Source organism: Hoplias malabaricus, chromosome 3 (assembly GCF_029633855.1).
Source record: "Hoplias malabaricus isolate fHopMal1 chromosome 3, fHopMal1.hap1, whole genome shotgun sequence".
NCBI lineage: Eukaryota > Metazoa > Chordata > Actinopteri > Characiformes > Erythrinidae > Hoplias > Hoplias malabaricus.
This window is the reverse complement of record NC_089802.1, coordinates 69,196,199-69,221,054: the sequence shown is the minus strand read 5'-3', so window position 1 is coordinate 69,221,054 and position 24,856 is coordinate 69,196,199. Positions and strand designations below refer to the sequence as shown.

At 38.3% G+C, this 24,856-nt stretch overlaps 1 protein-coding gene across 1 annotated transcript in view; it reads right to left on the bottom strand.

Annotated features, from left to right (window-relative positions):
- col18a1b (collagen type XVIII alpha 1 chain b) overlaps positions 1 to 24,856 on the bottom strand; it is a 52,113-nt gene that overhangs the window by 2,364 nt on the left and 24,893 nt on the right. Inside the window, exons 4-41 of the mRNA XM_066663283.1 lie at positions 23,319 to 23,369; positions 23,073 to 23,163; positions 18,601 to 18,722; positions 18,017 to 18,043; positions 17,694 to 17,900; positions 17,220 to 17,246; positions 17,075 to 17,137; positions 16,875 to 16,958; positions 15,804 to 15,854; positions 15,560 to 15,697; positions 14,850 to 14,912; positions 14,709 to 14,753; positions 13,335 to 13,394; positions 11,771 to 11,920; positions 10,609 to 10,674; positions 10,277 to 10,303; positions 10,073 to 10,171; positions 9,669 to 9,704; positions 9,508 to 9,591; positions 9,366 to 9,398; positions 9,208 to 9,243; positions 8,863 to 8,922; positions 8,639 to 8,713; positions 8,491 to 8,526; positions 7,740 to 7,793; positions 7,527 to 7,610; positions 7,378 to 7,434; positions 7,072 to 7,099; positions 6,525 to 6,575; positions 6,343 to 6,377; positions 6,154 to 6,267; positions 4,083 to 4,239; positions 3,929 to 3,993; positions 3,693 to 3,821; positions 3,576 to 3,608; positions 2,824 to 3,216; positions 577 to 774; positions 40 to 155 (exon numbers count right to left, since the gene is read on the bottom strand). Of these exons, the coding sequence (XP_066519380.1) occupies positions 40 to 155; positions 577 to 774; positions 2,824 to 3,216; positions 3,576 to 3,608; positions 3,693 to 3,821; positions 3,929 to 3,993; positions 4,083 to 4,239; positions 6,154 to 6,267; positions 6,343 to 6,377; positions 6,525 to 6,575; positions 7,072 to 7,099; positions 7,378 to 7,434; positions 7,527 to 7,610; positions 7,740 to 7,793; positions 8,491 to 8,526; positions 8,639 to 8,713; positions 8,863 to 8,922; positions 9,208 to 9,243; positions 9,366 to 9,398; positions 9,508 to 9,591; positions 9,669 to 9,704; positions 10,073 to 10,171; positions 10,277 to 10,303; positions 10,609 to 10,674; positions 11,771 to 11,920; positions 13,335 to 13,394; positions 14,709 to 14,753; positions 14,850 to 14,912; positions 15,560 to 15,697; positions 15,804 to 15,854; positions 16,875 to 16,958; positions 17,075 to 17,137; positions 17,220 to 17,246; positions 17,694 to 17,900; positions 18,017 to 18,043; positions 18,601 to 18,722; positions 23,073 to 23,163; positions 23,319 to 23,369 (3,245 nt within the window). The remainder of the gene's footprint in view (positions 1 to 39; positions 156 to 576; positions 775 to 2,823; positions 3,217 to 3,575; positions 3,609 to 3,692; positions 3,822 to 3,928; positions 3,994 to 4,082; positions 4,240 to 6,153; positions 6,268 to 6,342; positions 6,378 to 6,524; positions 6,576 to 7,071; positions 7,100 to 7,377; positions 7,435 to 7,526; positions 7,611 to 7,739; positions 7,794 to 8,490; positions 8,527 to 8,638; positions 8,714 to 8,862; positions 8,923 to 9,207; positions 9,244 to 9,365; positions 9,399 to 9,507; positions 9,592 to 9,668; positions 9,705 to 10,072; positions 10,172 to 10,276; positions 10,304 to 10,608; positions 10,675 to 11,770; positions 11,921 to 13,334; positions 13,395 to 14,708; positions 14,754 to 14,849; positions 14,913 to 15,559; positions 15,698 to 15,803; positions 15,855 to 16,874; positions 16,959 to 17,074; positions 17,138 to 17,219; positions 17,247 to 17,693; positions 17,901 to 18,016; positions 18,044 to 18,600; positions 18,723 to 23,072; positions 23,164 to 23,318; positions 23,370 to 24,856) is intronic.

Here is a 24,856-nt window from a genome sequence, read left to right as displayed (position 1 = left end):
AACACACCAAGAAATGAGAATCTGAAAGTCTCCTCTCACCATGCATCGTTTTCGAGAACATCACGGCCATCGAATGAATAAATGCGGACGTTCTCATTCATTTTCCCATCAGAGGCATTGAAGATAGACTCCCAGTTGCTGAATAACACCTCGTCCTGATGGAAATGTTCACATAGACGTTAGAGATTTGCAGGTCAGTGTCTCTCTCAGCATTCACATGCAACAAACTCTACTCTGCTAGGTAGTCTTTAGATGTTGGAATATTTACGTGAAGATTTTACATCCATCAGGTTCCAACAATCTTAGCAACTGGATGAGAATCCATTTTTCCAAATGGATTCCACTACTCCACAATGCACACCTAGCATTGATTTGCACTAGAGTCTGCATTTATGGTCCTGGATAAATGTTTCATGCTTTGATTTAGGCTGTATGCTTCTCTAACCGACACTTGGTTCACCTTAAAAAGGAGAAAGCCACTCAGAAGACGTATCTACACACCTCTGAACAGTGCAGCCTTTAGTATTGTTCAGTGTATGCAAGTCCAATGTAATTGTGGTGATAAATACTACTCACCTTCAAGTTAACAATAGGAATGCGGTCCCGGTCGCTCCTGCGGACGATACTGTAGAGATCCTGGAGTCGTGATGAAAGGAAAGCTCTGAATGTACCCCTGAGGCCAATAGCCTGAGCCTGGAGGAAGCACTGATGGTCCACTCCTCTAATACCCTGCATGTCACCATCTTGAGGTGTGTCGAGTGCAATTAAGTGCAACTGAGAAACAAAGACAAAAACAAGTCATAACACAAATAATTAATAGATCCTTAATTAATGTTAGTATAATTATTATCATTTAGCATAATGGGGCAGCTGTGGCTTAAATGGTTCTGTTCCCATGACTGGCAGGAAAATTGGGGGCAAGGGGAGTGAAGGAACAGTGCTGTCCTTCAGCATCAATCTATGGCTGATGTGCCCTGAGCAAGGTACCTATAACCAAATGTTCCACAGGTCACGGATGGTGTATGTGTGTTCACTGCCACAGAAAGATCAATGGATATTATACTTAATTATCAATTTGCAAAGGAGTGGGTGCTTTATAGAACTGTTTATTACACAATTTCTGGAAATTACTTTGAATATATTGTTTGATTAGATTATATATATTTTCTAAATGTAACAAATTCAGAATGCGACTCACACAGAAAATTAGTTGGAACAGAGCAAATTAAGAGTGAGAAGAAAACATTGTATTGGATATTGTAAATATATAAAGGGAGTATTCACCAAAGGCTCAGTATTTGCAAGCAACAATGGGTTATTGCTCACTGTCCTAAGCCAAACTTCCTGAGAGAACTGTACCACCTACCGTGCATAATACTGTGAAAAGACTGAGGAAATTCCAAAAAAGTCTCATTCCATGTAGGGAAATGTTAGAAACCTCCAAATCTCCAAATATTGGAGAAACTCTTAAAAGCACAACATGAGAAACTTTCATGCAACTCTGATACATGTGGCCACATCTTGGGAATATTTTGGAAAACCATTGTTACTTAAAACAGCCTGTCCTACATCAAGAAATGTAACCTTACACTATTACAGAAGGAGAAAATCATAAATCAATGCCAAACAAATGCTAAGTTCCCCAATGCCAAGGACAAAATGAACCAGACTGGTATCAGCAAAAAGTTCAGTGTCCACAGCATATATGAAGTTATTTAACAGTTATGTATGAAGAAATGTAACAGTTAAAAGCAGTATTTTTCTCATGGGACGTCAAAGTCCAGCAAGACACTGCTTATTCTGCACCAGTGTGGCTTTGTAGACACAGAGTGCATGTGCAGTTCTGATCCGACTCCTCCATGGTGGAGCATGGAGAAGAGAATCACACAACAGTGTGCAGCTGAAGTGTTTATCAAGCAAGAATGTGCAAAAATGCCACTTGCAAAACTTCAACACACAGTATCCTCAGTTCCCTAACGACTGAAAAGTAAATAGAAGCGAGACGTAACAGAGTGGCAAACTGTGCCACTGACCCAAATGTTTTTTTAATGTGTTGCAAGTGTCAAGTTCGACATTAGTTTGTATTTACAAAATAAAATGATCTGTGGAAACACTGGAAATATTTAAATTGTACTTTTGCCAGTTAAAGAAAATGTAAAAGAACATGAACCAATCAGAGAGTCATTTGATTATTAAACTAACTTGTTCACATGTTTACTTATTGTAAACCTGAGGTGAAATGAGTTGGAATCCTGATTTCCTGAGGTGAAATTATTTTACTGTAATTACAACATACCCAATTGCAAGAAAAAAAAGTTCACTTAAAATAAGTATAAAAATTTAAAGTTGAACTATCTTGATATTCTCATAATTCAATATATTTAACAAGCTTTTATTTACAGAGATTATTTATCTCTAGTATGTCAACAACACCTGTATGCAGATTATATTGAAATTGTCAGTTCCAATTCCACCCACTAGAGCTAGGTCTTCACCAAACACATGATGCTTTCAGGCTGTGAGGGTGAAGGCTTCAACTTGTCCATATACATATGAAGCCAACCACTACTTCTTTGTAAATTGCCACAAATTCAAAGCCACTGGGCAGCTCAGCAGGCTTGGAGAAACACACTAATTACCCTGTTCTGTTATGGTAGTTAATAGTAGCCTCTTTGGCTGGAGTTCTGCTCAGTTATGAATTTGTCATAATTTGAGGCCACACAGACAAAATTAGGATTGTGACAGTCGACAGTTTTCCAGATAATTAGACCAACAGTTACACCACTAAGAATTCTAAAACAATAAAGATATGTGGGTACTCACCGCAGGGCCGGAGGAGTGTACGTGTGCAGGACGTTGTGGTTGTTGTGGGACAGGTCTCCGTGGTGTAACATAGTACTCTGACCCTACGTAATGCTGTCGTTTGGTGTCAGGATGGAGGGGCTGTTGTCTGGGGTCTGGTTGTGGCTGATAACGTGTGTCTACTGTAGCAGAGTATCTAGGGTCTGAGTATCGGGGGTCAGAGTATCGTGGATCAGTGGGTGGGGAGTATCTCGGGTCAGTAGCGTAGCGTGGATCATATGGAGGTTGGAGTCCAGGATCAGGCTGGGCTGGCTGAAGCACTTCAGGCTGGACAGGAACTCTGGAAGAATGCTCTAAACCATGAGACTCTGGAGAGTACGGCACCACAGGAGGGGGCTCCACTGCTGCTACATCCTACATTAAAATAAAGAAAAATGAAAGATATTCTTGCTGTGCTACAGAAATATTTGTGCAGTGATATTAATGTATTAGGGTGACCAGATATTCCATATCTAATATGGCTGACCTCTTTTGGGCATATATTGAAACTGCTATGAATAATTGAGACCTAATCTATTCCTAGTAGACACATGCTTTCCCAAATGCTCTTCCTCATCATAACTTTAAGACATCAGTCTAAAATTCGAAGATTATATAATTGTACTAAACAAAAAGGAATGGAACAATAAGTCTCAGAAAATGCAGGGTGTCTGGTCACCCTAGCCATGGTATTCTATAAATGTCATGTCAATATGTGCAAGAATTACACATACCACGTGTTTCGGAAAAGGTGTATATTCTCCCAGCTGCAATAAGACAAAAAATAAGAAAATTAGATTTATCAGATTTATTTCTGCTGATTTTAATACAATTGTGGTTGTATTTCGTACCATTATTTTTCGCACACCGTCCCGGACTCTGACATAGAAGTCTGTGTTGTCTATTATGTAGACCAAAGTGCCTTCTGGATGCTGTCGTGTGGTTGCGGCCATTGTGTCAAAAGACCTCATAACCATGACCTGAAGTAATGAAAATGAGATTAAAGTACAGAAGACTGACATAATAAGACAAATCATATCATATAAAATAGTGGGAAATTCAAGTGGTAAAGACAGATAAAATGTACCCCGGATGAATGTCCTGGGATTCCAGGAGGACCTGGAGGTCCTGGTGGTCCAGGGATACTGACGGCTAAACAGTAAATATGAATTGGTATGACATGGAAGTTCTGATAATACAGTTTTCAATAGAAAACTATCAGAAATCTTTATGTGTCTTACTTTGTGAGGGCCTGTATACACCTGGTAAAGCAGATCCTGTTGGCCCTGGAGGTCCTGGTATACCAGGATTTCCTGGTCTACCTGGGAAGCCAATTCCTGGAAGTCCAGGGGGTCCTGGAGGGCCTGGAGGTCCGACGATAGAGTCTCCTCTAGGACCCTGTTTAGCAGAGCAGTTAAGTGTTACATAGAAAAGTATTATTTAAAAGTATTTGCTTGACAGTTTATGAAATGCTGTACCAAGTTTTGTTAGATGCACATATCATTGAAGTGTTTGTCTTTCTATGCAATGGTAACAACACATTTGAACATGAATTCCATCAAATTCATTATGCAGAAAGATGATAAAATGGCTCATGAAACAATAACAGGTTGATCGTATTTAATGTTGCACGTTTGGTACACTGTGATCCAGTCCCAATTCTTGCCCTCAGCCTGAGTACACTTTCATAACATTGTCAAAGGGTGCAACAACAACAACACAACTGTTTAACCCTCAGCAGTCTTGGCTTATTTTGCCCAGTTTTACACTACACTTATTTTGCCTTCATATGCCTCATTAAATATTATTTACCATGCCTGTGTTTTGTATCCTTTTTTTCCCATTGTAACTCTGCTTTGAGCACTCTCCTGGGCTTTCTCTCTCTTAACAAGTCTGCCTCTCCCCAAACCCCTGATGTATTCAGCTTGCAAGAGTCAGTAGATTCCATTTTTTTCTGTTTAATTATGAAGATGAGGGTGGCATGGTGGTGCAGCAGGTAGTGTCGCAGTCACACAGATCCAGGGACCTGGAGGCCGTGGGTTCAAGTCCTGCTCCGGGTGACTGTCTGTGAGGAGTTTGGTGTGTTCTCCCTGTGTCTGTGTGGGTTTCCTCCGGTTTCCTCCCACAGTCCAAAAACACACGTTGGTAGGTGGATTGGCGACTCAAAAGTGTCCGTAGGTGTGTGTGAGTGCGTGCGTTGCCCTGTGAAGGACTGGTGCCCCCTCCAGGGTGTATTCCTGCCTTGCGCCCAATGATTCCAGGTAGGCTCTGGACTCAGCACAACCCTGAACTGGATAAGCAGTTAAAGACAGTGAAAGAATGAATGAATAAATGTCGAATTAATATCTGTAAGTTAAGCTATACTGTGGTTTATATATAAAATGTCAAGGGACTGAATTTGGGTCATGTGTAGTAGCTTTCACAAAAGTGTCTTTTTTTTTGCACATTTGAGAGTGCAATTGCTTATACATGGCACTAATGAGAGATCATGTGAAAGAATCACAGCACCCTACTGCCTTGTCCTTATGAATGGACAAGAACAAATAAAAGGTGTAATACTTGAAGTGCGAGTTTCAGCTGCAATTCTAAGTAAAACAGTTACGGGTGGTCAGAAAAGAACCAGTGTTTAGTGACCCATGTTGTGCTTATGCAACTGTGGTGAAGTATGTGTCAGATAGGATTTAAACCCCAACCCTGTACTCAGCAGAGAGAGTGGGGATGTGGGTGGAAAGTTACCTGTAAAGAGGTTTAAGAAAAAAGGCGGGAAAAATAACAAAGGAAACACCACTCTTGATGTGAACAAACAAAAGATTTTCTGAAATAAAATAAATGGCAGTTCAAAATATCCAAAGGCTCATCCCTTTTCTCCTTTCTTTAATTTCAGTTTTTTTTGTCTTTTTACTTATTATTATTATTATTATTATTTTTTTTTTATACAGATAGCTGAATGCCCACCTTTTCCAGTCACCCCTCTACAAAAGTGTGACAAAGAGTGGGGCTTCAGGCTGGTTTTTAATAGATTACCACACAGCTGTAACTGGTTGGCACTGATCACGCTAAGGAATTCTGGGAATTTAAGTTTTAGGACCTAACTACACCTCTTCATCCCCTGCGCTGACTAGTTCTCCTGCTGGTGGCTTGTGGTACAGTACAACCCCTCACAACCACAGTTTGTAGACACCCCTTATTAGTGAATTAAACTATTGTAAATTGCACCCATTGTGAACACAGGTCTTCAGCTGTGCATGCAATGGAAAGTACATTTTTTTTCCTGTAACCAGTAAACTGGTAACCCAGTATATGAGCTCTTACCGGAGGTCCTGGGCTTCCAGGTTGTCCCTGTCCTCGTCCATAGTGGGGGTCATAGTAGCCGCCTCCTGGCTCTCCCTTCTGACCCTTAATGCCTTGTTCACCGCTCAGTTCATTCTACAATAGCAAACAACTTATCATTATCTAGCAGTATATATATAAGTGAATTTTAGTGTTTTGGGATTCTTTTACCTTCAATGCATAAATGTCAAAGTTTCCTGTAAGACCTGTATCAAAATACATAAGAGAACGCAACTTCAGGAAAATACTCACTCATTCAGATTACATCTGGACTGTTAATAAAGGATATAAACTAGGTGAACTACCTACCACTAAAAATGTATTTGCTTTTTTTACTACTTGGAAATGAGTACCTGGTAAACCTGGAATGCCTGGAGCTCCTCGTTCTCCCTTTTCTCCTTTGGCTACAAAGAAAGAAAAAATGAAGTATTCATACTGCATTTATACAACATACCAAAATATATTAGGTCTGTCCCAAAATGTAGTGAGCTGCTTAAGAAGGCACTGACTACATAGGGAGCCATTTAAGTAGGCAGCATTGATGTGTCCTTGTGAGGCATAAAATTGAGGCACTATATTTAAAGAGCGCGTCAGTTGCTAGTGTCTCCTCAGTTTTAAGAAATGGTTCGGTGCTACCTTAAAGTTTGGCCAGATTAAGGCGTCTCAGTAGGAAGCATATTTAATGTGTGTAAAAAGTGGGACAGCCTATGTTTTGGGAGTGCACATGTAAAATGCTTTCTATGTAGACAGCTCACTAGGTTTTGAGACAGTTTGCATAGGTTTGGTGTCTAAGGACTCTACTTAACTAGTGTAAAATCACTATATCTAATATCCTCCCATAGTTTACTGCTTTTATAACCTGCAGAACCTTATTTGATCATGAATAAGAGTCAGACTTACCAGTGTGTAATCTTGAACTGTCACCCCCCTAAAAAGTCATGAGATGCATTAAAACATAATGGAAAAATAAAAGTTCAATCACCTTCCTTACTGTGGGCTAGAGTGGTATAAAGCCTCCCAAGCACAGGGCTGTGAAATTTTAGTCTCTGGAGAATACCTTTGAGATGATTTGCATTGGGTTTTGGAGTGGGAAACTACTCATTCAGCATCAATACATAACCTCACTAATGTTCTAAAATGGTTCCAACATGAGGTGACCACAGAATTTTGGCCATGAAGTGCAGAAAATCAATATGTCATACTTACCCTATCCACAATCACTTGACCTGGAGGTCCAGGTGGGCCTGGTGGTCCAGGAGGTCCCTGAAATTAATCAATAAAATCATAGTTGATATAAAACCAAAATCAGTTAAGAGTGTTAGTCAGAACTCTTATTGTAGTAATTTATCCCTTACCGGATAAGGGTATCCATATCCACCTGTTCCTAAACTTCCAGAATCTCCCTTTTCCCCTTTTCTCCCATGTACACCTGAACGTCCCTGGAGTCAAAAACAGGAGGTAAAACAGCAGGTAAAATGTTGTCACTTGGGGAAAAAAAAGGCCATTACAATTACTTATCCTTCACCTATTCTAAATAACATTTCAGGATGCATGTGCCAAGTACTCACTGGCCGTCCTGGTAGTCCTATTTCTCCTTTGGTCCCTGAAGGGCCTTGTGGACCCTAAAAAAACAATAAAAACATTTGTGGTGGTGTATTTTCTATGTAAAAATGTAATATATATAGCACAGTTTACCATAATATAATAATATAATTTATATATAATATATATATATATATATATATATATATATATATATATATATATATATTTTTTTTTTTTTGTGGTCATCATTCAGAATTTACGACTTCAGCTACTACATTGTGCATCTATAGTTGAAAAGTGTGCAGTTGTACATGCACATCTTTTATAATCTCCATTTAAAAATTTCATATTAAATAGGACATTTTGTAGCAGCTGCCCATGAAGGTGGTATTAATCCACCCAGCCTTGGGATTTGGAGCAGTGGACCTGCAGAAAAGTTGGAGTGGCATTTGTGATTCCAAACTGATCATCTCACATCAATACATGACCCCAATAATGGTATCAAGGTTAAATGCCATCACATCTCGTGTAAAGCATTCCTAGAACAGAAAAAGCTGTTGCTGCAGCAAAGCTGGTGTGGACTCCATGTTCATACCATTTATTTCATGAGAAATACTAGAGGTATATTCAGGATCGTTTGGCTAGTATTTCAGCCAAGACATTGATTTAGGTTTCTATCATTTCTTTAAATCTATATTTTTATATATGAATTTATTAATTACTAAAAATATTTCCCCTTTGTGTAGTTTTCTTAGAAACAATAACACAACTCACTGTTGGCCCCACTGGCCCTGGAAGTCCTGGTTCACCCTTGAAAAAGATTAGAGAATAAAGTCACTACTGATATTCTACTATAAATTATAAGTTAACACTTATACTGTTTTATGTATAAATACTCAGTGTAAGACTCAAGGAATTTCACCGGTTCTCCAGCCCTTCCACTGAGGTAGACGGACCCATCTGGACCTGTGATCAGACCAGGTTCACCCTTCTCACCCTAAATGGAAATTTGCAAAGGGAGTGTAATTTCCAGAATTAAAACAAACTGTAGTTAATATGAAGTGTTTATTAGAAATGTGATTTCTATTCACAGATTATAAACTGGAACGAGATGACCTCAGGCGTTACATGAAATTAAAGTAATACCTTACTGGATGGTCCTGGCAGCCCTGGTGGCCCTCTGTCACCTTTCGGGCCCATTGGACCCTGGCAAAGCACAAGAATTGTAAAAATTTCATTATAGGTAACAACACAAGTAAAGAAGCACATTTGGTATAATCATATATAATATACAGGATGTTATATGTTTCTGTTCCTCTCCATATCTATCGCCCTATATATAATTCATGTGCATATAATTATATAATTATCAGGCAAACACCTGATAAATGCATTTGATGTTTAGAAGAATCGGTGGATAAGCATGTTTCTACAAACTTTTGGCCATATAAGGCAGCCAAGTATATAAATTCAGTTCAAATTAGAACTTACAGGGAATCCTGGATGTCCAGGAATACAACACTCGCCCTACAAAACAAATCATACACATCCTTTATAAATGATACAATGTAGCCTTGCCATAAAAAACGGAACAAAACTGAAAGAATGTCACAATGTATATGAAAAGGAAATACATAGTTGATTCTTACCTTTTGATCAGGTACGCCGTGTACTTTACCATCCTGAAACAAAGAGTCTGTAAGATTCCCTTTAATTCAATACTCTGGAGCATTAAATAATAGCTTAATTTTTACATGTACGAGAGCATTTGTTGTAATCAAGCAGACTTACAGTGCTTGATACATAGACCACTGTTCCTGGAGGGCCAGGAGGTCCTGGGGGACCCGGGGGGCCGCCAAATTGTCCAGGTTCACCCTAAAAGCATAATTACACATCAGACATCACAAATCCCTCCAAACACTTATTACAACAGGGCATAATGTATCACTTACTTTGTCCCCTTTGTGGCCTATGTCACCCTTTGGACCCTGTAAGAAATGGTTAAGATGAGATTTAAGGAACTCATATTAAATTTACATGGGCTTCTAGGGTCATTTTATGTCTTTTTTGTGGTGCCTGCATTAGCTATATTTCCCCTCCTCTCCTAAGATATTTACAGATGGAATAACAGAGGTTTTCACTGCTGATTAAAGATTTCAACCCAAATTACTCTGGTGATTTTAGTCCCGTCTGGTCATACACCTAGTTTCTCCAGAGTGATTTGTGATTTTGCCATTTAGTCCCCTAGCAATTTTTAGAGATTCTCCACATAGATGTGAAACACCTTCTGAGTAGGGGATAACAAACAAAGAGTCAGTTATTTTCAGTCTACAAAATCTGTCCAGTGTGACCCCACCTCTTGTCCAGGGAAACCATCAAGTCCAGAAATTCCATCCCGTCCCCTGGGACCTTCGCTGCCTTTCTGCCCTGGGATCCCAGGCAAACCCGATATGCCCTGAATATTGAAGGATGTTAGAGAGGTTTAGACTTATGATTGTAGGTAAAGCTCTTAGACATATTTTAGCTGTATTCAGAATCTTAAGCAGGTGTGGCATCTCACCGGTAATCCAGGAATACCTTGTGGTCCCTTGAAAGAAAAACAAAAGAGAATGTTTTTCAGGAACAGATCCTAAATATTATATCTATATTATATTATGTATTATATATTATATTATTGTTTGTAATACATTTAGTAGTTTACTTTACACAAGCATAGAACAACTATGAAATCTTCATTACAAAAAAACTAAATTAAAAATAAAATGGAAAAAAATTGAATAGTGCAATTGCAGTGGCATATCATTTCGCTTGTTAAAAAAACACTTCTTAAAACAAAACTAAATGATCTGTGGACATATCATTTGACATATGGACATATCTGACAGAAGTTACCTGTGGACCTGGTGGCCCCATTACTCCTGGAATATACTGCAGAGAAAGTTCGGCCTCCTCTTCTTTCTACACACACAATTAAGTTATAAAACACCTCACAAATGAAACATGCCACACATAGACTGCTCATCAGAAGTCTGAGGACACCTGGTAATGTAATCAAGCCCACTCCTGATCAAAATCTTAAAACCAGTTAAACAATTGCAAGAAATTTAATTGGACCTTAAGAAGTTTCTAAGTAGAGAGAAAGAGAAAGAGAAAAAAAAGATTCTGAGCAGGCAATTAATTGCAAACAACAATTTAAGTGAAAGTGGCTGTTCATCAGCTGATCAAAAGATTAAGACCATAGCTAAACAAAAAAACCTCAGAACAGAAATCAAAGTGTCAAGAAAAAGGACTCATTAATGAGTAGCTCCACCATTCCTGTTGATTACAACAAGCATGAAGCAAGTGTTTCCATCCGAGTGCCCTTGAGCAATCTCCTAACCTCCAAAATGCCAAGGGTAGTTGCCTGCTGAGTCCGAGTGCGTGTGTTCCCTGCTCCTAATTACTAGTGTGTGTGTGTGTCATTTGTACCCATGAGAAATGTATATTGTGAATTAAATCATGAACTGTGTAATGACTCTGTACCATTATTTGGGTTTTATAAGATATTTTATTTTATATGTTAAATCCAAATAAAGTACTGAAACTGTGTGTGTGCATGTTCACTGCCACAAATGCATTAAATGTAGAGGTCAAATTTAATTGTAATGTTTTACAATTACCATAAAGCACAATTTCACATTTCATATTAAAGCTAAAAGGCTCAATGACAGCTGCCATTGTTGTTTATAATGTTAACTAGCTTTGTAATAAAATACAGATTAAATGTTATAAAATACATTACTCAGTGCAAACCGACTTACCGTCTCATTCATGTACTGTTTTGTCTTTTTAGTCCTTGGCAAAAAGCACATTAATCATATTTCTCGGATGACCTTTCAACAACACTCAAAACTTTAATCTGCTGAAACCACCTTGTGGTCAATCAACTTCCAACATGTGCTAACAGTCTTTAAGAAAAAGAAAACTTACAAATAAATCAAAATTTAACGGAGAGTACAAAAGTACTAAAGCCTTCATTGGAAATCTTTTTCAAAGGTCAGCATACAGTACTCACACTGCCTGTTTTGATGACTGGTCCAGGTGGTCCAGGAGGTCCAGGGAGTCCTGGAGGCCCCTGTGGTCCAATAGGGCCCACTGGTCCAGGCAGCCCAGCCCGGCCCACCAGTCCAGGATCACCTGCATCCCCTTCAGTGCCCTGTGTACCCTACAGGGAGAACACAGGAGAACATTTAAACACTTAAAGCAGTGGTCACTGACTCCGGTCCTGCTCTGTCTCTCAAACCATTCAAGTCTATGGTGGCTGTCTACTTTTAGAGCAAATTTTGTGGGTTTAAGTGAACGATTACTAATATCCACTGATTATCTTCTTTTGCTTAATTGTTTTCTTTTCAGTGGAATATATTTGAAAATATCTTCCTGATCTCCTGCATAATTCCTTCATATCGTTTTTTGAAACTTGTAGTAAATCAGTTATATTGTAAGAATTTGAGGCAATAGTTGAGACAGAGTTGAAGTAACATACTAAACTATACAATTTAGTGCTTTCCTGCTCCTTAACACTCAACTCTGGATTATAGCTAAACATCAGGTTGGTTATGAGCTTGTGTGTGCTGAGTAGAGGGAAGAAAACACTAAACGGTGCAGTATAAATGTATTTCAGAACTTGGGAGGGAAACTATGTTCTGAGATGATGATTTTGCTGAATTGAATGTTGATCTTCATTACTTTTGGAATTATAATTAACATAGTGTTAAGCAAACACTGTCTTGGGAATCATGGAATTCTCTATAAAAATCTTTAGGTTAATAACAGGAATGAAGATATTCCTGTTAAAACATGTAGGGTTATCTCACCATACGGTATGCAGTAGTATGTACAGTTGTGTTCAAATACCAGTTTTTGTTGATTTTGTAAGTGAAAATAAGAAACATTTATCATGTACAGGGAACACAATTTCTATTAATTTGTTAGTTGAATATAGAACAAATTCTATATATATATAAATACATATATATAAATTGATTCATAGCTTTTAATCAAGGCACATTTATATTTTTAAATCAGAAGTAATCATATGTTAAAATGTACAGTGGAGTGGGTTAATCAAGAGGTTATTTATTTCTTTTCACTTTGAATATAACAAAAAAAGCATTACAAAGTGTGCTCATATTTTCATATGACATTTTCATAAGTAAGCCATAACAAAACCTTCATTCTCCAAAAATGTAAACTTTTAAGACAAATGTGGAGAGTAGTTTGTTATATTTATTCAAATAAAATTCTGCAATAATTCAAACTGTGAAACTTTCATTTTATACAAATTTTTATTCCATTTTTTATCTATCAATTAAATTAAAAACAAATGGAGATAGGAGGTTTTGATATAACAGTCATCACAGTGATTTTTTTCCCCAAGGTAACGTTTAGGATTTTCTGAAAATAATGCATAGCCTCTAAACCTAGGTTTGGGGTATTTTGTGCAGCACTAATACATTTTGTTGTATTCAGCATTAAATCATTTGTGCTCTATGGTGGCATAGTAAAGTTAGTTTTCATTAATGTGCTGATCAGACAAAGCAAGATGCAGTAATTTAAAAGACATTTGTAGCAACAGATACCTTGTTAGTTCCCCAGGGGTTATAGAACCAGGAGAAAAAAAAGGAAGTAGAAGAGTCTTGCTAGAAGGAGAAAAGCATAATGGAAAAACATGGCATCCCAATACAAGATAAACACCTGCAGCAGAGCTTCAGTTAGCAGCATTTTTCATATTGACCAAATTTGTACTGAAGGGAGAAGAAGACCTTATGTGAAAAAAGCCATCATACTGAATTTTAAATGAAGGAAAAAATTAAATCAGGGATGCATTGAATATTTTTTTTCCTTGCTCAGCACTAGTTAATAAATGACTTGCTCTCTCACTCGCTCATTGCTCATGTCTGGCAGACTGAAAATTCTCCACAAGGGGGAGATCCAGGACACTTTGCCAATTGACATGTTTTGTTTAATTTAACCCATACTCCACAGAGAAAAACAAAACTTAAATATGGGATTTTCTGCCAATTTTGTGCATACTTTCTAACTATTTGCCAGGTTTAACATATTGGAACAAACTAAATAAAGAAAATCAATTTAGAAATTAAAAAAACACATAATCTGATCAAAACATTTTCCCAATAATAGTATTGAACTTTTTTCCTTAATTCTCTTTGCCATGCAGAAATGGGAATACCCACCTAGAACATTCACTCACACCATATAGCCTATTGGTGCTTTTCCACTGCATGGTTCTGGCTCTACACGACTCGACTCGGCTCGGAACACTTAAAGCTTGTTGCTTTTCCGCTAGCACAGCTCCCCCACCAAATGGAGCCGGAGACGTTGCAAATTTTGGTGCTGTTTACTCATCGTGTATTCATGTGTTGCTGGTTTGTTCGGGACTGAATATGGCTCTGTGCCCAAGTTCTCACAGATCAGTTTTCCTCCTCACATGTTCAGCTTTTGCTTTTCGTTGGCCATCAGCCAAAGGAGCGTTTAAACTTCTCCAAAACACCTCGAGGTAATGTTACGAGCTGCCGTTGTGAGATAAAAATAAAAGTGAAAACTGCTGTAACTTAAGAGATTTTACAAGCAGCGAGTTTGTGCTGGGTTTGAATGAGCTCCGCATTTTGTGGTGATTGACATGTCTCTATGGCCAGTCAGTACTCTGCAGGGTTTACACTTACTAGGCACGTTTGGAACCCAGTGCGAACAGGGACTGAAAAAGTACCTGGTTCCAGGGACCAGTTACCAGATTTCGCGAGTGGAAAAGCAAAAGAGCTGTGCCAAGTCAAGTAGAGTTGTGTAGGTTCCATGCAGTGGAAAAGCGCTATAATTTAATGTTAAATACTATTTAAGTTAACTGAAATCCTAAATATGGACTGGATACAATACCAGTAATATACAGTTGATACGTTCAAAATGTTCATCTGCTTTTAAAGAGCCGTGTCTATTACCTTCTCCCCAGCAGTCCCTGGAAGCCCAAGTTCACCACAGTCACCCTACAAGACACAAATATAAGAGAAACACGTAACATATAAGATAAACACTGAGATTAAAACCATATACAAACACACTTTATCACATAAAAATAATACCTTCTGGCCAGGGGGTCCTGGTGGCCCTGGTAGACCAGGGGTTCCAGGTTGACCTGGTGACCCCTAAAAAAAGGAGGAAATAGTCACTTTTTCAGATACACACTTCTGTGGTCTAAAATGGACTTGACCTGTGGTTTATAAAAATAAGTAAATTGAAATTAAAGTTAAAAGAGTTGCTTATTTAAGCGAAATAGTTCTAGCTGAGGGCGGCACGGGGGCGCAGCAGGTAGTGTCACAGCAGTCACTGGGTGACTGTCTGTGAGGAGTGTCCCTGTGTCTGCGTGGGTTTTCTCTGGGTGCTCCGGTTTCCTCCCACAGTCCAAAAACACACGTTGGTAGGTGGATTGGCGACTCAAAAGTGACCATAGGTTTGAGTGTGTGGATGTGTGATTGAATGTGTGTGTGTGTATTGCCCTGTGAAGGACTGACGCCCCCTCCAGGGTGTATTCCCGCCTTGCGCCCAATGATTCCAGGTAGGCTCTGGACCCACCTTGAACCTGAACTGGATAAGCAGTTACAGATAATGAACGAAATGAATGAGTTCTAGTGCTAAGTGAACGTAAAATGCTGTTGTGCCAGACTAACAAATAAACCAAATAAAAAATATATACATGAAGAAATATACATTCTTCAGTACAACAACAAAACGTTTATATAAAATCATAGAGAACAAATTTTACACACAAGTGATAAAAGCACAATTGACATACTGGCAGTCCTGGGGCCCCGTCCAGTCCAGGAGGCCCTTGGGGTCCAAATCCTACTAATTCCCCAGTTCCTCCTACGACAGGCCCTGGGGGCCCTGGAGGTCCTGGAGGTCCTGGTGGACCTGGAAGACCAAGTCGGCCCTGAGGAAACAGAACAGATTCGACACTGAAGTTTATGTATTTTTTCTGTAAATAAAATTAATTTACTGTAACTATTAGGGTTCGATTTGGATTTTGGCACACATACACGCAACTTGTCCATGTCGTGGAAACCAGAACCCTCCATGTCGACAAAAGTCTAGAAAAATAAGAAAACACTCATGTTAGGTCTTTTATATATTAAAGTTAACATGAATAAAGATTGGGGCGGCACGGTGGTGCAGCAGGTAGTGTCACAGTCACACAGCTCCAGGGGCCTGGAGGTTGTGGGTTCGATTCCCGCTGCGGGTGACTGTGAGGAGTTGGTTTGTTCTCCCCGTGTCCTCGTGGGTTTCCTCTGGGAGCTCCAGCTTCCTCCCACAGTCCAAAAATAAAAGTGTGATTGAATGTGTGTGTCTGTACTGCACTGTGAAGGACTGGCGCCCCCTCCAGGGTGTATTCCCGCCTTGCGCCCAATGATTCCAGGTAGGCTCTGGACCCACCGCGACCCTGAACTGGATAAGGGTTACAGATAATGAATGAATGAATGAATAAAAATTGCTTTGTATTTTTTTCCATTAAAGAAGCAGCCATTTTCTCAGATTCTTCATCATGTTATGAAGCACTATTGCCTTATTCTTGCTCAGAGCCATAATTTCTTTCTTGTATATTGTTGAAGTTGATGAAGAGGTGCAAGCTTTCAATGCGAACTGAGACACACTATACATCACTACTGCTTAAATATAATTTACTGTGTTTCAGCACCATGCATGTACAATTGTTGAGACCATTGCTAAAAATCAAATAACTCCCAAACATATCCATGTGTGGAGGCATTTCTGTGAAACAGGAGCCTTTTATTTTATGCTCTATATTTATTTTATAAAACTGAAAGTCAATTTGTCTGTCCCTAAAATGACACAGACGCATTATACAAAAAAAGATAATTTTAATAGAGAATTTTAAAAAGAAATTCTAACTATTCTTCAAGCAATTTCATGACACATTTATGTCAAAAACATCAGAGAAATGATAGCAGTGTATCATGGGTAACTGCCTTCATGAAAGTGAGGTCCGGAGAAGGCTTGAAGAGGGATGCCCTAAGAGCACATAGAGGAAATTCAAAGCCACCCATGCTCAGAAAAATGAATAATACGACAACTTTTACAGTATTACTTACTGTCTGGTCTAAGCTTGAAGGGCCAGGTGGTCCTGGAAGTCCAGGTAAACCTCTGGGCCCTGGAATCCCCTCACCCTTTTCTCCCTGCAGAGCAATGAGTGGCAAAACTTACTGCATATTATGCCATTTATACATGATTATGCAGATTGTATGTAGTACGTAGAGTTCAGGGCAGATTTAATATTCTCATGAATAGTTACCTTCTCGCCTTTAGTTCCAGGGTTTCCAGGATCACCTGGATGACCTGGAGGTCCTTCAGGACCCTAAAGCACAGTTGATTAATCAATATACAGTTGCTGGTGTACTGTTAATATAGTGGAAATATGCTGAATATAAAATACCTACCAATTTGCCATCTTCTCCTGGTTCACCCTGCCAAATAAAACAATAGGAAAAATGTATGTTTATACATCAAAGGTTCTTCTAGAACAAAAGCAACCGTTCCTGTCCAGAGTTCTCTGAATGATGCTTTAACAAAATGTCTGAATAACCATCAGGACAGGTGACTATTTGATAATTACAGGTCATACAAAAATGATGGTAAATTTTATAGTTTCCCTAGAAAAGGTGTGTATCATGTGCACTCCAAAACTGAAAAAACCCCAGAGATATTCAAACATTTGCATACAATTAGAAAGAAAAAAAGCTTCTTTTGCTTTATAAATTGCATATTATAAAGAATGTTACACTATTTTATATGTGTATCATAAAGAAAGTCCAGTCCCATTTCTAATTATATGGAGGACAGATGATCGAATCTCATTTTAATATTTGTTTGTTTTATTTTTTTAAGAAAAAAAATATATATAGTTGACTCACGGTGTCCCCCTCTGGTCCGGGAGGTCCTTGTGGTCCTGGAGGGCCTGGCTTCCCACTTGGCCCCCTGGGTCCCACCACCTTCTCAATCAATTTTCCGTCCTCAGTTTTGCTGATCTGTGCAGGTGGACCCTGAGGACCTGGTGGTCCGGGCAGACCTGGAGGTCCACGGTCCCCTTTAGAACCTGGATAACCTGAGCCAGAACTACCCTGTGGGGATGGTTGGGTTAATCAACACATCACCAGGAAAGAAGGAAACAAATAACCTCTTTGTCTACAGTCTCATCTAAAATCTTTGACAATAGACATTGACATTTATAATTTACCTTGATCCCTTTCTCTCCTTTTTCACCCTGAAAAAAGTGAGAGACATAATACAATAAACACATAAGGCAATAATAATAAAAAGCATCAGTAACTGGATGGTCTGATGTCCAATATATGTGTACACCACTTATAAATACTGAACTGAGCTACTTTTAGGTGCACACACTCAGAATATTTTCATCTGTGCCCACCTAGCTTGAATAAAGGCACAACATACACAACACAGCCTGAAGCAGACGCACATAAGCATAAGGTCAGAATGCTCAAGACCTCACTGTGGCTGAATATCATCAAATCCTTACAGCAATGTTCAGAAACCTGCGTAAGACCTTGTCAAATGAGTAGGGACTGTTTGTGCAGTAAAAAGTTAGGGGGTTGGTTAAAAACAAACCTCTCATACTCCCTTGATTAAGCAGCTGTCCATACACTTTTGGCCATGTAGTGAATGTGTTTAATGAGGGAACAAAATTTTCTCAAGCAAATATTCAGTGGAAATCACCTTCCGGTTTCAATGTGGTTTAATTAAGCTAACTTATTAATTATTAATTTAATAATAACTCCATAAACTAAACTTATAATTTACCTTCAGTCCATGGATTGCATCTTTAGACAAACCAGACATATCTAGATGTCCAGATTCACCCTTTGGCCCCGCTGGGCCCGTGGCTCCTTCATCCCCTTTATCTCCCTTCATTCCTTTGGCACCTGGAAACAGTGATGTTATCATTTGGATGTTCTTCAGTATAAAAAATACTCATTTTACACTTCAATTACACATCAATATTGACACTGCAATGGTATTCTTCCTTAGTATGAAAATCATGTGGAAAAGCTAAGCATCTGTAAAATTCTGAGCTTGTTACTTACCCCAAGTTAAAGCTAAGATCATCATATTCTATTTTAGACATTCAGACATTAGTAAGGCAAAACACACATACAGATAAAAAGATATTAAGTGCTATAGTGGGTAGCGGATTCCAACACCTTCATCAGTAATACTGCATTACTGTTCTGAAGTGCAAGATTTCTAATAAACACAAAAACAAAACAAAACAATAAGCACCAAGAGAAGCAACAGTCAAGGTTGTACCCAACATGCACTTCCTGGTAAACCCTTCACCACAGCTACCTCTACACCACAGCAAGACATTCAGCAAAAGAGCCAGGCCACCTGTGTAAAACAGCTAAACTGACCTTTTGGACCCTGTAAGGCAGGTATGGACTTCTTTGAGTTTGGTCCTAAACATAATGATATTCGAATTTTAATGGTCTTATTAATGGTCTTTTTTTCTGTGTATGTTACTGACATTAAAAAAATTAGTCCACACATTTAGATATGCTAAAACAATACTTCATTTAAAACACACACACACACACTTGCGCACAACAAGCAATTGCGTTTAATAGTTGAACATTTTGGCTTTGTGCAACATGTCTTCAAGTAATTTTTTTTCATACTTTATTCATTCATATTTAAATTAATAACTTGTGTTTTTTCCCAAATCAATTACAGTAGTAAACTGTTTGTGTTGGATCTTTTTTGTTTGCTATGAATTAAGTTTAGTGAGTCCGCCTGTGGGGGGGAGGGGCGTACAAGCGATGAGGCACAAATACAGCCACTGTCCACAAGAGGGCAACAGTTGCCTGTATATACTAATTTTCCTCACACAGGTCAAAAATCACTACTGCTCAAAAATCTCCAATTCGTTGTGTTAAACTGGATTTGTGTCAGTAAAATGTCTGTTTCATAGAATTTTTGTGGGAAAAAAATTTGTGCGGCAGATTGATCCTTTAACACAGTAGTTCCCAAAGTGGAGCTGTTGCAAGGCAAATGAGCTGTGCACGTTTGAGCACTGCTGGCAAAAAAGGGACAGGTTTGTGAGAGCTATCTAGCTAAACGTGCAGCAGATGAGTTTTCTCAAGCCACAACTTCCAAAGGGAAATCAAGAAAATATGATGAGACATATCTCACAGCAAACTCATATCAGTCGCTGAAGAGATGAGGGAATTAAGTGTGTCATTTTTGCAGAGCAAATGTGCAGGTTTTAGGCTTTTTCTCTCAGGAAGCTGTTCTATATATTTAGGAGCAAATTTGTTTTACAATGACTGTTAAGCTAGGGTGACCAGGCGTCCTCTTTTACCCGGACATGTCCTCTTTTTTAGACTTAAAAAATGTCCGGCCGGAATTTCACAAACGTCCGGGATTTTGTTTTTCTAGAGCTTACATAGAACTTCGAGAAGCGTTTCGTTCACAAACTGGTCCCGCCCTCCCCTACTCCGATTGGTTCGCTTGAGTGAGAAGGGGGCGTGGTGAAGTAGCCTAAAATTTTCGGATTGGACGGTCTGACTGTTGAGCTCCCGTTATTGGTCGATAACCTTCTCTGTAAACATTTAATTGGTCAGTCTGCACGTCAGTAGTCCTTGTTTACGTCAGGCAAAGCTCATGTACCTACCCTCATCTCGAGCAGCTAAACAGGTGTTGTGCCGAATTCAGCACCCCCGCCGCGAGATGCATCCCCGGCATATTTAGTCCTAAGGGAGGTTAATCGGCGTTTTATGACAAAACGGGCAAAATATCCATCCATCCATCCATCCATTATCTGTAACCGCTTATCCAATTTTAGGGTCGCGGGGGGTCCAGAGCCTACCTGGAATCATTGGGCGCAAGGCGGGAATACACCCTGGAGGGGACGCCAGTCCTTCACAGGGCAACACAGACACACACACATTCACTCACACACTCACACCTACGGACACTTTTGAGTCGCCAATCCACCTGCAACGTGTGTTTTTGGACTGTGGGAGGAAACCGGAGCACCCGGAGGAAACCCACGCGGACGGGCAAAATATCATGTTATAATAATACTAAAATAAATCGCCTTTTCCCCAGTAGAAACACTCTAGATGTTGAGATGTAAAAAAGAAAAGGTCGCTTGTAAATAATAAAATGATATAATCTACAGGCACCACTGCTTTTTCTGAAGTCAGCTTCGACTTATTCTAAAACAAACGTGTACGTTCATTTTCTGACCACAATGAAACTCCTACACGTCCTGTCGCAATTTTTATGGAATATTTAAACACTGGAAATAAATAGGAATATAGGACAAAAGCAGCGAATTGTAAATAAAATTACCACTTCATTACTGAACTTGCTAAAATGTTATATCCATGAAAATGTACACATGCTGCCACTGCCTGAACATTACTGCAATATTAATAGTTGAATTAGAAAGAAATGTACCCAATTTTAATTCTGGCTACATTTCTGTTATAACCATGAAACTTATACAGGTATTTTACATTGATCCTATAGGTGTACTGACAAAAACAAACCATATTTGTGTGTACAGAAAGAGAGTTATGATGGGGTGCTTTTTAAGGCAGTCCACCTGCCTGAAAAGGCACCCCTTCTTAATTCTGGCTACATTACTGTCATAATAATGAAACTTATACAGATATTTTACATTGATCCTATAGGTGTACTGACAAAAACAAACCATATTTGTGTGTACAGAAAGACAGTTACAGGGGGATGCTCTTTAAGGCAGTCCATCTGCCTGAAAAGGCACCCCCTCTTAAAAATGCTGTGTGTTTTAAAGTAGAAAGAAATAAGCACTTGATTCAAATAAGATATTTTTTGAAAAATACAACCACACATTTATTTTATAATATAAAAACAATATATTGTGAAAGAAAATGTATTATTTAAACTGCACATGCAAATAAACATTAGAATCTAGAAACAAGTTCAAGCAAACTTGTAGCATAATAATATATTACTATGGCAATTATTTTAATGACAATATATACAAAAGCATGTTAATAAATAAAAAACAAATATTAAAACTATTATAACAATCAAACATTTTTTAAATTATCTTAAAGTACTTTTATCTGAAAATGAACACAATACTGTATACATATATACATACCTTACATTTGCAAATAAACTAACTTTAAAAGATTCAACTAGATTTAACCAAAAAAACATGAGATGTTAGAAAGAAGAGCACCCCTATTTGCATTGCTGGACACATGTAGTCTCTATGCAGTGTAGCCAGAATTAAGAAGGGGTGCCTTTTCAGGCAGGTGGACTGCCTTAAAAAGCACCCCATCATAACTCTCTTTCTGTACACACAAATATGGTTTGTTTTTGTCAGTACACCTATAGGATCAATGTAAAATACCTGTATAAGTTTCATGGTTATAACAGAAATGTAGCCAGAATTAAAATTGGGTACATTTCTTTCTAATTCAACTATTAATATTGCAGTAATGTTCAGGCAGTGGCAGCATGTGTACATTTTCATGGATATAACATTTTAGCAAGTTCAGTAATGAAGTGGTAATTTTATTTACAATTCGCTGCTTTTGTCCTATATTCCTATTTATTTCCAGTGTTTAAATATTCCATAAAAATTGCGACAGGACGTGTAGGAGTTTCATTGTGGTCAGAAAATGAACGTACACGTTTGTTTTAGAATAAGTCGAAGCTGACTTCAGAAAAAGCAGCGGTGCATGTAGATTATATCATTTTATTATTTACAAGCGACCTTTTCTTTTTTACATCTCAACATCTAGAGTGTTTCTACTGGGGAAAAGGCGATTTATTTTAGTATTATTATAACATGATATTTTGCCCGTTTTGTCATAAAACGCCGATTAACCTCCCTTAGGACTAAATATGCCGGGGATGCATCTCGCGGCGGGGGTGCTGAATTCGGCACAACACCGAACGTAAATGTAAGTTCTCGGATGAATTAAAAAAGAAATTCCCATGTTTTGTGTAGAAAATAAAGGTGTAAAGAACCTAAAAGCACACATTGGTTCAGCTAAGCCCCCCTCCGAGACGTGTCCTCTTTTTCTGCATCTCAGATCTGGTCACCCTAGTTAAACACAATCGCTTTATTTTTGTTTTTCTATAAGTATTTGCAGTTTTGTTTCAATGGGGTGGCAGACAAAGTTTGGGGGCCACAGCGTAAACAAGAAAGGATCAATTGTGTAGAGAAGGGAAAAGTAAAAACTGTGAAAATTATTTCTAAATAACCTCACCTTCCTCTTGCTTCTCATCTGTGTCCAGCAGAGATTTGCCAGATGTGGAAAAAGGAATTTGAGGCAGAGGCTGAAACACAGAGGGAACCCCCTATAAAAAAAATGCACAGTTAAAATTACTTTCTGATTACAGCTGGAATATTAGGTCAGCTGTTAGCATCCTGTTTCACACTGAGTAGCGTTTTGCATCTTGATGTAAGAGTATAAGGAAGTCATTTAAAATAGGACAATATTTTGTTTACTTACTGTATTTCTTTCTAGGTCTGGCTCCACACCACTCCCATAGTCTCCTGAATTCTGGAGTCAAAGACATGTGGAAAGATGAGAGAATATAGGCCTTGTATTTTAGTAATAATACAAAACACTTTAAGCTGGCTCTAATAGGCTTTTAGCATCTTGAGCATAACTAGCACAATAGAAGCCATTAGACACACTGCAGTAATTATAAGCAGACAGTGTTTTACAACAACAATCCATCTACAAATTTAAACTACTGTCTAAAAAAGTTGTTTTAATTATTATTTTTTAATCTGTTGTAATTTACATAAATGCTCTTCTTACCCTAGCTCAAAATTTAAATATATGCATAATTCATGAACTTCATCTACGTCCCTGTTTGCCTGCATGTCATATAACAGATAAGATATGGAGAAGTTTGAATGTCATTAACGTTGCTCAAATTTGCTCTATTACTTATGCAACATTGATGAATAATGGTAACCTTCAGTGGCAGGCACCTCTATTGCACCTCCAGCAAGATAAACCTGTGATCATCTGCGGTGTTTACATGTGGTGGAAGTTACAAATAAATATCTTTAAAGGAACTCTAGGAAAGTTTTGGTATTTTGCTCCCGGGCTCCTCCTACAGTTGCAGAGAATCATTAATGTTTTTACAGCACTGTCTTGAAATCAAGTGTGGGAGTGTGGGATTTGGAGGGGGGTTGTTTTCCAGCACACTCCTATAGTTATATATAGTGCAGTTTCTGTAGTGCTGAATCTGGAGTAGCGATCTGTTGTTGGTATTACAGGTCAGTGGAGAATCACAATGGTTTTGAAGCTGTAATTTTAAGCTAAAATATGACCTACTCTTCCTTTAAAGCTCGTTAGGAAGGGTGTTGTATTTGCTGTATTAGCTTATCACTAATGCCCATTTACAGCTAAAAAGGTGTTTATTAATATTATAATTAAGTAACAAAAGCTGAAGAAACATTTTTTAATTCCCACAAATTAATGTGGAAACTAATCTATTTGCAGAAACAAACATGTAAGTGTATACATTTTTAAATTGTTACTTACAGATGAATTAAAGATTGAAGCAATGACCAATTTGTGCCAAATAATACTATTAAATTATTCTTTAAAAAAATAACTCTAAAATAACTATACACACATTGTTACACACAATGATATATAATTTGAAAACTTTCTTAATCATATTTGGTGTATATTAACATGGAGATCAAGTGATTAGAACAATTTAACACTACACTTTACAACAAATAGGTGGAAGACACACCTTTCCAATTAGTGCACCGAGCTACTTTAAAGAACTTTCAATAATAACACAGATTTACAACTGCTACATACAGCTTCATAAAACAAAATATGCCTTGCCAATAGAATGGGATGTTCTGAAGCAGCTACGTGAGCCTACAGTCAGTGAATCCACTGCCAAATGTTGGCAGTAAAACCTCAGAGCATTAGCTGTGGAGCACTGGGACTGTGTTCTCTGGACTGATGGAGCTCCATCCAATACCTTTGGGATGAGCTGGAGTTGGGATTGT